This window comes from Diadema antillarum, unplaced genomic scaffold (assembly GCF_040938485.1).
Source record: "Diadema antillarum isolate AM-2024a unplaced genomic scaffold, OU_Dant_1.0 seq00000527_RagTag, whole genome shotgun sequence".
Classification (NCBI taxonomy): domain Eukaryota; kingdom Metazoa; phylum Echinodermata; class Echinoidea; order Diadematoida; family Diadematidae; genus Diadema; species Diadema antillarum.
Window position 1 is genome coordinate 704,522 of NW_027271479.1, and position 12,879 is coordinate 717,400.

Sequence of the window (12,879 nt, forward strand, 5' to 3'; positions counted from 1 at the left end):
ATTAATGTGTTGTCAGATTTTATTCAAACTTGCTCTGGAGGTTTATAGGAACTATTCTAGGTGAAAAAAAAAAAAGTTTTCATTAATACTGCCGTCATTATTCTGACTTCTGTAGGATGCCATGCCATATTTCTAGTATGTGCTATACCAGCCTCATATCTGGTTAGATTTCTTTGTATCTCACAACAGTTAACCATATTATACAACATTTTGACCTTAAAAAAAAAAAAAATCCAAATAGGGCATGGGGAAATGGGTTCAGGGAATACATATGCTCGAACAGGTCCCCCATCAGAGTGCTCAACAAAATATGGGTGTATTTTCTATTTCCTGAAGAAAGGGAAATTTGTAACTTCAAAGACAGAGGAAAATGAAGAGGGGAAAACAGAGTTAGCGAGGCTCTTCAGTTCACAGAAATGCTCTTAAAGAGGAAATCCACCCCCAAAAATAGATGAGCTAAAGAAAAAAAAAAGAGAGAAAAATATTCCCTCCAGAATGATTGAAAAAGACTAAAATCGGATCAGAATAGAGGAAGATATGACATTTTGAAATTGCACATTTTTTTGGAAAACATTTCTTGACTGGTCCTTATGAGTATTGAAATGAGGTGATGATGTCAAACCCTCACAAAATTTCATATGTCTTATATTAGAGGTGGGCTATAGAGGGTGACATTTTCAGAACATGCTCATCACACCTTAGTTTGATGACTTTTTGCCTACTGACACCATTTTTGAAAAAAAGAACGAAAAAAATGCAAAATCCGGGGTGCCCCGGCCGAAATCGTAAAAAATCCAAGATGGCCGCCGTTTCGGCTTTAAAAAGACATTTTTAGCCATAACTCGGCTATTTTTTGGTCTATTGTGATGATTTTGGTGTCTTACCCCATGTTTTAGGGGTCAAGGAAATGGATTATCATGATAATTTTAGTGTAAAACCTAAGCTTCTACATGAAACTAACCTTTTTCCCATATTTAGGGTTAAATTTCCTTCTCCTTTACCCCTACCCCAACCGCCATTTTTTGCACTTTTTTCTGTATTTTTTTTTCAAGTCATGTTAACTACCGTACTCTAAATAACAAGTTCTAGCAATCTGTTTTTTTTTTTTTCACTACCGACAATACAGCAAGAATTATACAAAATAACTTACGGTATACATGTATGTGTCATGCCAATACTGGTATGTGGCTGGTGCATTCATAATGCATGGTAACTGTGGAACCAGTATTGTACTGTATCTGCTTGATAGTGTCCATTAACATTTTGGTCCTAAAACCTTTAACAATATAAATAAATAGATATAATAATAAATATTCCTTCTCCTTTACCCCTACCCCAACCGCTATTTTTTGCACTTTTTTTCCGTATTTTTTTCAAGTCATATTAACTACCATCATTTTGATAACAAGTTCTAGCTATCAATGTGGTGTTTTCTTGCAACAATACAGCAAGAAATATACAACTAACTTACATTATACATGGTTTACATATGTGTCATGCACTACAGGTCTGAATACCAAATGTTTATCAGCACTACAAAGCAGATACAGTATAAGCACTGGCTTCTGTTACAATGTACCATACATCCTGAATGCACAAGCCACACTATACCGATATGTGCATGACACATGTGTAAACCATGTATAATGTAAGTTATTTGTTATTATTTATTATTATGTTTATTTATTTATATTGTTAAAGGTCTTAGGACCAAAATGTTAATGGACACTATCAAGCAGATACAGTACAATACTGGTTCCACAGTTACCATGCATTATGAATGCACCAGCCACATACCAGTTTTGGCATGACACATACATGTATACCGTATGCTATTTGTATATTATTTGTTGCTGTATTGTCGGTAGAAAACAAAAGACCAGATTGCTAGAACTTGTTATCAAAAGTATGGTAGTTAACATGACTTGAAAAAAATGCGGAAAAAAGGCAAAAAAATGGCGGTTGGGGTAGGGGTAAAGGAGAAGGAAATTCAACCCTTAATATGGGGAAAAGGTTAGTTTCATGGAGAAGCTTAGGTTTTCCACTAAAATTATCATGATAATCCATTTCCTTGACCCCTAAAACATGGGGTTAGACACCAAAACCATCACAATAGACCAAAAAATAGCCGAGTTATGGCCAAAAATGTCTTTTTAAGGCCGAAACGGCGGCCATCTTGGATTTTTTACGATTTCGGTCGGGGCACCGCGGATTTTGCATTTTTTTCGTTCTTTTTTTCAAAAATGGTGTCAGTAGGCAAAAAGTCATCAAACCAAGGTGTGATGAGTATGTTCTGAAAATATGACCTAAAATTGACCCTCTATAGCCCACCTCTACTTATATATGAATTTCTGAATTTTTTTTCATAGCTATTATATGAAGTAAAAGTGTTATTATTACAAGTAAAAGTGTGTTTTCATATCAAGATATATTAGAGTTAACATCTGTTTTTATTTTGGGGGACTTTATGGCAATTTTTATATTTATACAGCTGAAATGTCAGATTTTTGTCATTTCTGTATGTGAAATTAATAGGAAATTGTGAGAGCATGACATTACCAACTTGTTCGTTGAATATTCATAAGGACTGGTTCCCCTCCCCCCCCCCCCCCCCCCCAAAAAAAAAAAAAAAAAAAAAAAATCAAAATGTTGTGTCTCCCTTAGTTATCCAAGTCTTATCCTTTTTGTATCTTTCTGTAGGGAATATGTATTTCACTTTCTTTCGAAGTTTATCTATTTTGAGAGTTCAGGTTAGGCTGAGATCCCGGCCATCGATCGTATAATCACCATGAAAATTGGCACAGTCATGACTCTAGGACATAGAGCTCTTACCTTATTGCACAGTGATATTGATAGAATAACAGCACATTTATTTGAAAAGTTTTAAGTGGACTCATAGAGTTTAAAGTTGCAAACAAAAGTCATGCAGCTGTTTATTTTGACAAAAAATCTGTCATTGATTAAAATCTGCAGGATTTTACCAGCTATGACAATGAGGATGCAAGTGGTAGTTTGCAGAGGATGGAAAATGAGAAGGTGAACATCACCCAGTACCTGGAGCTAGAGATGCGCAAAACGTTTGATGGCAAACCTCATCCACTGTTAGAGTACCTGCCCGACTATAATGATATGTTGGGCTATTCTGACATCGCCAGGAACAGCAATATTCTCGCATTTATGGAGCGTTTCATGTTCACCGAGCAGAGGTCAACCTTCTTCGAGCAGCGAGCTGAGGTTGCCCACAAGAAAGGGGACATCCCTGGCTGGGTGAACTATTCGGGATGGTTTGCAGATCAGCAGTTACAACTCCACAAGTGAGTCTAGTGTAGGAAGTAGTCTTAATTTGCAATCTCACTGGAATAATCTTCATGCAACTGCTCAATGAAAGAACCAATAATGTCACAGCATATTTTTATGTAGTATATGCCTATTACCAGCATAAAGGGCTCAGCACATTCTGGCTGAATTACATCGAGACATGAAGGGTTGGACATCGTTTGAAATTGTAACAAACTGCTATACAGTATGTATGTCCACAGTCTGTGATTGTACGAATGTTCCAAAATATGGAGTAATCAGGGTTTCATGAAACATGTTACCAAGGTGTTTTGATGTGTCCTTCATAATGTTGGCCCCAGTATGTTTAATCTGTTGAGGATGAGTCCCGAGTATACTTGGGCAGGTGTCTATGGGAAATGCATGTTGTAGCAAAATCAAACCGTCCTCAATGGGTTAATGTCAAGCACTCACTCGGTGGCCCGGACCACAGACCCTCAATTATAAGATTCCTGGTCTGAGTCTGCTTGCAGAGTGGTTATGTCCATTAGACAAAGCACTTTGTCCTCATTACCTAGTCCCATACAGGGGTTGTTGATTATAAATGGTAAAGATGTTTGTCCTGTGGAAGCTGCTCGTAATCATTAAGGGCTTTGAATAGGATCCACATTAATTCAGTCAAATCAAACAAAATTGAAAGTAAACTTTCTCAATAGGGTTTTATGGTACAACTTTAGCTTGTTCTATACCATACAGTTTCTAAACAGTGTATGTGTTAGATAAATTAATGACATTTGTGAGCTGAAAGTCAACAATATGTAAACATGTCAAAGTGTCAAAATTAACTTTTATTGTCATTGATTACATCTTCATTCACCATCGTCCTAACTTCTTCAAATGCTTACTATTATCCTCTGCCATCAATGCAGAAACATTGTCCTTGTTGTTAAACATTGGCTTACGAAAACTTGTGCTTACCTCTCTTGGCCCATAGAGATGTTGACTCGACTGAGACTATGATCTTTGACAGCTCATAATGTGTCTGTTCCACGAACCTCCCATTTGGACTCCAACTTACATTGTAACTAATGGTTTCCAGTGATCATTTTGTTTTTTGGTAGATTTGAAGAAGCAGAAAATGCGATAAAGGAGCCCGTGTTGGTGTGTGAAAAGAGTCATCCATCCATGTCCACTCAGCTAAAGGAAGGCTATAGCCAGTGTCTGTATGTCAAAAGTGAGTTGCTTCTTACTGGTAGATGTCCACAATGTGCTATTCTTAACCAAACTACATGTAAGTGGCAAAATGCTTAGCTTGACTTGCTATTCAGAAACTCATCATCAAAATTTAGATAATCTGTCCATGCTTGACCTAGTTGTGAAGTCAGCAAGCCCATTCAGGTGCAATGTGCCTCAGTCCAACAGGCAGGCCATTGCAATGCAATAGAGAGTAGAGAGTAGGTAATCTCTTTTTATCGCCACTTGTTACCTCTGCCAAGAAAGGAGGTTGTGTTTTCGTTACTGTTTATTTGTCCGTGTACAAAATAACTTAAAAAGTTTGGATTGGATTTGATAAAACTTGCACGAAAGGTTGAGAACAAAACAAGGAACAGATGACTAAATTTTGGTAATGATCCGTAAACTTTTATTGCTTTTATGAAGGATTTTCAATATTTGGAAGGAAGGGTCAATGAACTTCACAGAGTTCAATCTCTTTGAGCTGCACATTTTTGAGGTTTTCATACCCGCACTAAAGTGCATGCTCTAGTCTGCTAGGGCGAGGCGTGCCGCACAGCTGAGGGTTGATGACGTATCAAAAGGCTTCTTTAATGGGAAATCAATCAGACATTTTTGGTAGAATAGTGTGATTATGTGTCTTTAGAATCCCTTTTTCATTTCTGAAAAACCTTGTCCACACTCTTCACTTTCAACTCTAATAACTTTTGAAATGATAGTGCTACTGCTTTGAAAGTTGGCATTAATTATGGACAGAATATGTTAATGAGGCATGCTTAATTTCAGTTTAATCTGATAATCCCTTCATTGTTGTTACTCTGGTGGTTTGCTTCCTGTTTTTTGTCCCATTCATCGCACAGCCAGCACGGTTTGGTTTAAAAGATTAAGCACTTGAATAGACACTACTTCAGAGCCTCTTTTCTCAGTTCACACTTTTCCTGAGTTTGTGCTTTCTTTCCAATATCTAGATAGGTTAGGAGAGTCCATTTGATTTGAGTTATACATCATTTTAAAGCTTAAAGTCTGCTCTTCTAGAATATGGTCTTAACTAAAAATTCATGTCTGGCGACTTTTTGTTTGTTTTGAAGTGCAGGGTCACATATATAATAAAGTATGCTTGAGAAGACTGATTTCAGAAGGGTTTCAGAATTTTTCAGTACAGGAAGAATGAATAATTGCTTCTGAAATCAATGCAATCATGCTACAAGGCCATGCAATAAAGCCTGTTAAGAAAATGTCAGTTGAATGAATACTGCCTCAGTCTGTAAATTGTCTGAAGGTTAAGTACTGTACTTTCTGATCTATTTCTTTCATTAGATAAGAAGACTTGAAATAGTTATACTGTAGTCGATTAAACTGGTCAGATTGGCGATGCCGTAAAACCATTGGAAAATGTGGCATACTTGAAGACTGTTTTCTTCTCTTCCCATCTGTGGTGTTACATTCCTTGGGACTTTTCCTCACTTGTAGGCAATCTGTTGGTTCACAAACCCCAGAACAGGAAGCACATCCAGAGGCAGCAAGGCAAAGAAGGCATCCGTCTCATGGAGAAATGCATCGAGATGCGCCGAGAAGTCTGTGGAAACAAAAGTATAGTGACTGCACGTACTATCAATGCCCTAGGCTCGATCTATTTCAGGTGAGCTTGATTATGCACCACAGAGAGGGGGGGGGGGGGGGGGGAGTGAGAATTACTATATGTGCCCATGTACAATACACTATTTTGTGTTAGTCTATATCCAAGATAAGCCAGCTACTCCTCAAGGCTTTTAGTGCGTGTGTTTTTTTGTTTGTTTGTTTTTATTTTTTTTTTTTGTAAAGACATATATAGGTTTTGCATGAGTATTACAGATAATTTCAATGAAGCCAAAGTGCTCGGCTCCCAATAATGGCCACCTGTGTATGAAGGCAAGCTTTATATTATGCTGTGGTTCAGTTGTAGTTATGCATTATATTTGACTGTATCTCTGTGGAGAGGGAACCCAATTTATCGTCAGTTTTGTTTCAAAATTGAAGTTTTGGTAATGAGTCTCTCCTGCACAACTTTGTCCAATATTTAGGGCTAATGAATTTGAGAAAGCCCTGAACCATCACAAGGATGCCCTGGCAATCATGAATCAACTCACCAACAACCACCCTGAGATCCACCCGGACGCACCATTCTACGTGATGAACATTGGCACCTGTTATCACGAAATTGGATACCTCTACAGCCTCTCAGCAACTCAGAAAGACCAGGGAACAAAGTGAGCATGAATGTCCTTGTTCCCAATATCTTTCCTTTTTCTTTTTTTTCCCTCCAAAGAATGTATAGATACATGTAGCATAGATAAGTACATGTACTTCCCATAGTTAAGGACATGCTCAGTTCTTAGTTTTAATTGTAATATGGTTGACTAGTATGCTGCAAAACGTGCACATTCTTTGGACAGCAGGGCAGCAACACAACATTCATTTTACTTCCATATCTGCTAAGAAAATGCACAGTCACTACCAGTTCATAGTCTCTGAAGGATGAACAAAAGAATGATGCTTAAGTACAGAACCCAAGTACACATTGTAAGTTATGGAATCATATGGTCATACACCACAATGTATTGCGATTGTTGAAAAGAACTTGTTCCTTTTCTAACAAGGTCTCCAGTTTTGAATAAGTTATGGCTTATCCAAACCATGACAGCTCATGGATTTGACCAAAAGTTTGAAAATTAATAACTTTTGAAGTGATTGTGATTTTTCCTCAGACTTCAGTGTGAGTAACTAAACATCTCAGCATTCACCAAATCCATTTTTCTTGTTTAGAATAAAGTACCTTTTAGTGACTGTGCAAATTCCTCTGAAAAAAAAAGCAACAACAATTGACCTTACTCTGGAGGGCTTGGTGAATAATGAAATGTAATGGAGAAAAAAAAAAAATGAATTCACAATTACAAATGCTGATCACTTTTGTTCATTGCACCTTTTACTTTTGAAGGTTCTTCCAGAATGCCATCAGTGCATACAACCAGGGTCGTGACATGTTGCGTGGAGTGGGCATGGAAAGATCGCACATCATGGGGAGCATGTTGAAGAACTTGGCCATGACCTACTGTGAGATGAAGGACTTCAAGCAGGCCCTTACCATTGCTGACATTGCTGCAGGCATCCGGGAAGAGACGCTGGGCCACAATCACCCAGATGTTGCCAGGGCACACTACTTTGTGGGCTCACTCTACATGTCTCTTGGGGACGAGGAAAAAGAAAAAGGGAGACCAATCGGTAGGTGTGCAGCGCAGGGCAAAAAAACAAACAAACAATAAATAGATATTAAATGAAAATGAAAAATAGGTGTTAGCATTTAAAAGAAAATTGGGATGTTCTTTAGCAAAACAAAACAAAGAACTTAGTTCCATTGAGACCAAAGGACTTGTTCTTTCTGATGTGTTATCATATATTAAACCCATTAGAAAAAAAGTTACAACTCTTTTACCAAAAAAAAAATCAAAATCATAAAAGCCCCCCTAGCTCACAGATTTTTGTGACAAGTTATAGGACTTCACAACATTCTGTGTGCTTTAGCAGCTACTTACAAATGCAATTTTAGACAGGCAAAGCCATTCTTTCTGAAGGTATGAAGACATAAAAATAATGATTTTCATTTTCATGTAATTTAATGTCTGTGGATTTAGTCAGTCACATGTATTTCTTTTCTAATTGGTTACATACAGCTGAAATCAGGGAGTACAAAAAGGCAAGAGAATGTTTTGACCATGCCCTAGAGATAGAGTTTACGGTTGGCTATGAGCGACGCAGCCAGGATTATGATGACCTAAAGGAGGACATTGAGAAACTCTTCACCAAGATTCTCATGAAGAAACGTGAATGGGAAAGATACAAAATGAGGATGGTGGTAAGTCTTTAACTGTTGTAAAAGTACTCTGTATCAAAACAATGGTATTGCTGCAGCATTTTATGTGTAATGGCAGTTAGGGTGATATAGATAATGTAGTAATAGGAATAAATGAGTAATAGTTTGTTTGAATTTGTGGAGAGTATTTTTTAAACTCTCCTGAGCCAAAGGCTCAAGTGAGCTATCACGATCACTCACCGGCCGTCGTCCGTCATGCCATAACTTTTTACATTTTCATCTTCTTTTTAACCCCATGATCTATTTTTGCCAAACTTGGCAGGTAGCATCCCTTGGGGAATAGAATTCCAATTTGTTCAAATGGGCACTATGCCCTCGGAGAAGGGTCCAAATGGGGGCCTTAATTATACATTTATACATTTTCATGTTCTTCTTGAAAACCCCAGGATGGATTTTCACCAAACTTGGCAGGTAGCATCCAAAGGGGATAGGATCTCAGTTTGTACAAATGAGAACCAGACTCCACCTGGGAGGGCCCAACCACCCCCCCCCCCCCCCCCCCCCCATGAAAATCTTCTCTAGAGCCAGAAGTGAGAGAGCTAAGTTGGTATTTTGATTAAGGATTTTGATGACAGTAGTGCCATGTTTGTTAATGGCAGATCCAAGGCAGCCTCCCTTGAAGGGGGGGGGGGGGGTCCAAATTTTGGTCGAAATTCTTCATTGTCATGTTCTTCTTGACAACACATGGTCATACTTTCACCAAAATTGGCAGGTATTATCACTTGGGTGATGCAATACATTTTGTTCAAATGTACACAGAGAGAGCCCCCAAATTCCATCTTCTTCAAAGCACATGGTCAAATTTGTTACCAAACCCAGTGCATTATACCTAGGGTGACAATATGTGTACTTAATACAAGGACCACAGAACACCCTATTTGAAAAAGGGAAAAACAAAAATATTTAAAACTGGAAATACTCTGAGTAAACACGAGCTATGTGAATCTGCTTTGAAGGTTATTTAGTAGATCCAGGGATGGGGGGGGGGGGGGGGCAGATTGCACAATTAATTGTTTTTGTTTTGTTTTGTTTTGTGTTTTGGACTGCATAGTTATAATTTCTAAATACTGTGTACGTGGCAGGTGTTTTTGTCAGTGTGGTAGAATATATGGACACCATGCCCCCACAAAAAGCCCTCAAAGCTGCCCCCACCCCCAAAATTTGCAATGTTCTGAGTTAGTAATCTGCTAGAATGTGTGGATGGTGACCTTGCAATACTCAGGTGGGTACCAGACCCCCAGGTCTCTTGTTTTCATGATTGTTTGTTTGTTTGTTTGTTTGTTTGTGTTTCTGGATCAACTAAAGGGTCCTTCCAATTCATTACACCTGGGTCAAGAAGCACAGAGTGGGGTAATTTTGTTGGCCAACAATCGTGCTAAGAAAGATTCAAACCCAGGACTGTATTTTGAGGATCCAAGAACCTCAGCCTCTGTTGAACAGTGCTTCCATGAATAATTCATCAGCGCTTACATTTGTGGATTGGATTCATGAATTGAAAGATTTAGTGAAGAAGTGAGTCCCGTGATATGTGGATTGTGATAGATGATTAGCCATTATTGTTGTTAAGAGAAAAATATCAGAAAAAGATTATGCCTCACTTTATGTTGTCATTACCATTTGAGCCCTGTACAAGGAAAACAATTGTACATCATGCTGAGCTAATGAAAGCTAAAACATACAATTCATGAGATATTTTTACACTGTTATGTTGTGGATAAAAGAAATCTTACGTATGGAATTTACTGAATGTTGCATTTTGATATGGCCATACAAACTTTTTTTTTCTTCTAGAAACATGAGAAGGGAGAATTTGTACCACTGAAGGAGCTTGGGCAGGAGGAAAGGAAACGTCCAGGAGGTAAAAAAAAAAAAAATCATTACATAGATTCCAATCCATGTGTACTAATGACAAACATCATGGGAGAAAGTTGATAATTGTCAATGTTGTCATTATCATATTCATGTACACTTGTCAATAAAGTGACAGTGAATGCTTTGCTGCAAGAAACAATGCACTCTTCAGTTACTGTAACTTACCTTGTTTTCTGCGATTAGTACTATTTCGGTGGCAAATAAGTGAGACAACGCTTGTTTATTCTTACTCTGTCTCAGAAAATAGTGTGACTGCTCATAAATTTTTAATTTGAGTGACATTTTGGTATGTGTCAAATCTGCATAACTAGCTATACATACACATCTCTTGTACATAGCCTCTTTGTAGCGGCGTGATGTTCCTGTGAGTTCAAATCAAAAACTGAAACACTGGAATTTTACTCATTGTTTATGACACCAACTGTTTCACCACCCCTACTCTCCCTGCTGCTTTGGTGGCCTGAAACATTTCATCTGGTATGCCACCCAATACAACAAACCCTGAAAATAACTGTTAAACATGGGAAAGATTTTCTCCACTGTCAAGTTTTGAGAACCTCACAGCAAATTGGGGAGACAATTTCAAAATTAAAGGGGAAATTCCCTTTACCTATACTATTGACCAAAACTCTCAGAGTGATATCGAAATAGAGCAATGAAATTTGATAAAGATTTGGCAAAATGCCTTTAAGTCAAACATTTGGAGTTTAATATGTTGTGGTGCACTAAAATTGGTCAAAAAAGTTGCCATGCAAAAAAGCCAAGAAATATTGATGCCTCACAGCTCCTTGTTGATTTGTCATAAAAGTATGAAGCTTTTGTAGCTAATAATTCAGCACTTTTCTCTGTATCATACCCATTGTTAAAGTGGTCAAACTCTTATAGTTGAGAACAATATGAAGAGAGGGATACAAGTTCTTTTAGTACTATGTTTGTTATGTGAAGATATTTGTGTAATGGTCTTATTTAGCTTTCTCACAGTACCCCCAGGTAGACAGAGTAATCCATATTTAAGGCACCATTACATAAATGTAACAGGTAATCTCATGATTTTGTTTTCAATTTGAAAGGTTGTATGAAAAAAGAAATCTTTTTAAGAAAATTGAAATCACATTAAAGCATGATATGCACAAATTTTCTGAAAAAAACCTCCCAACAATTCTGTTTTACTGACTGCCCTAAAAAGATGCCCATCCAGTCTGTTAGTGCACAGTGAGTGATGGGATTGATGAAGCTGCAGCTGTAGGAAAAGTGAAGAGAACATAAATCATGAAAGCATCGACCAGTCTTAAAGTTAGCTCACTTAACAAGTTCCATACATTATTCTCAAAGTCCCATAGACTTTGCACAAATTTTTTATCACATTTCTATAGGCATTGGTTTACCATCTGCGTGCTTTTCTATTCTGCTAGATCCTCCTTCTGTTGCCAGCCTCGCAGAACCGGAAAGTCCACCCAAGAAATGCCTACTATCTTAAACTGTTCACATGTGTGAGAATGGACTTGTCAAGAGGTGACTGTGTCGAGGTGATAAACTACCTGATGATAGGACTCCTGTCCAGGAGGAACTGGAACTTTGTGCTGTGTCTTGCTTTAAACCTATTGCCTCTAAAGATTTGTCTTTCTTCACAGTTAGGTAAGGGTAAGGCAACTGATTTTAACCTGAATATGGTTTTACTTTGTAGCAGTTCTCTGTCTTTCCATACTATTGCAACTCTCCTAGTAGTGTTGGCATTCGTTTTAGGCAGATGGATTGCAGACATGCATTTGTAATGTGCAGTCGATATTTCAGTAATCATGCCAATCAAATTGCAATCACAATTTTGTAAAGCTTATCAATCATTGCAACCTGTCAGTGCAGTCACTCAATACTTTACTATTGACTAGCTTTGTTTTTATGGTGTATCACATACCTTTGTCCTCTCTATGGCCAGGAAGGCAACTCATTCGTTTACATCAACCATTTCTTCCAATCTACGGGATATCTTGTAGTTTACGCAAAGACTGCAATCACTGCTGTACAGGATAATCCATAGAAGAAATAATGTGGATGATCTTATCATTTATAGATATTAATGAATAATTTAACAATAATGAATAATTTATAGATGTATTATTTCAATAATGATGATTGTCTTTCTGTACAGAGGCTATTTTTATGCCTCCGCAACGAAGTGGCCGGAGGCATTATGTTTTCGGGTCGTCCGTCCGTCCGTCCGTCCGTCCGTCCGTACGTCCGTACGTCCGTCCGTACGTCCGTACGTCCGTCCGTCCCGTTTTGTTTTTGTCGATATCTCAAGAACCGTGTGGTGGTTTTACATCAAACTTGGTATGAGGGTATATTCTTGGGGGATAATACTTTTTGTGCATTTTAGGGTCACAGGGTCAAAGGTCAAAGGTCACAGGTTATTTTGTGAAAAAAAATTTGAAATTTCATGTTTTTCTCCATATCTCGCAAATGGTTCAAGGTATCTTCATGGAACTTAGTATATATGCTTGTACCGATGGGCATTGATTATCTAGGGAAGTTGGGGGTCATGGGTCAAAGGTCAAGGGTCAAAGGTCAAGGTCAACTCCTCAAAATATCACTAC

General features: G+C 37.9%; 1 protein-coding gene across 1 annotated transcript in view; it reads left to right on the forward strand.

Annotated features, from left to right (window-relative positions):
• LOC139734483 (uncharacterized) overlaps positions 1-12,568 on the forward strand; it is a 32,136-nt gene extending 19,568 nt beyond the window's left edge. The window contains exons 10-17 of the mRNA XM_071645264.1: positions 2,974-3,314; positions 4,398-4,510; positions 5,980-6,148; positions 6,570-6,755; positions 7,484-7,767; positions 8,217-8,398; positions 10,208-10,274; positions 11,701-12,568. Of these exons, the coding sequence (XP_071501365.1) occupies positions 2,974-3,314; positions 4,398-4,510; positions 5,980-6,148; positions 6,570-6,755; positions 7,484-7,767; positions 8,217-8,398; positions 10,208-10,274; positions 11,701-11,765 (1,407 nt within the window). The 3' untranslated portion in view covers positions 11,766-12,568. The remainder of the gene's footprint in view (positions 1-2,973; positions 3,315-4,397; positions 4,511-5,979; positions 6,149-6,569; positions 6,756-7,483; positions 7,768-8,216; positions 8,399-10,207; positions 10,275-11,700) is intronic.
• The last annotated feature ends 311 nt before the right edge of the window (positions 12,569-12,879 follow it).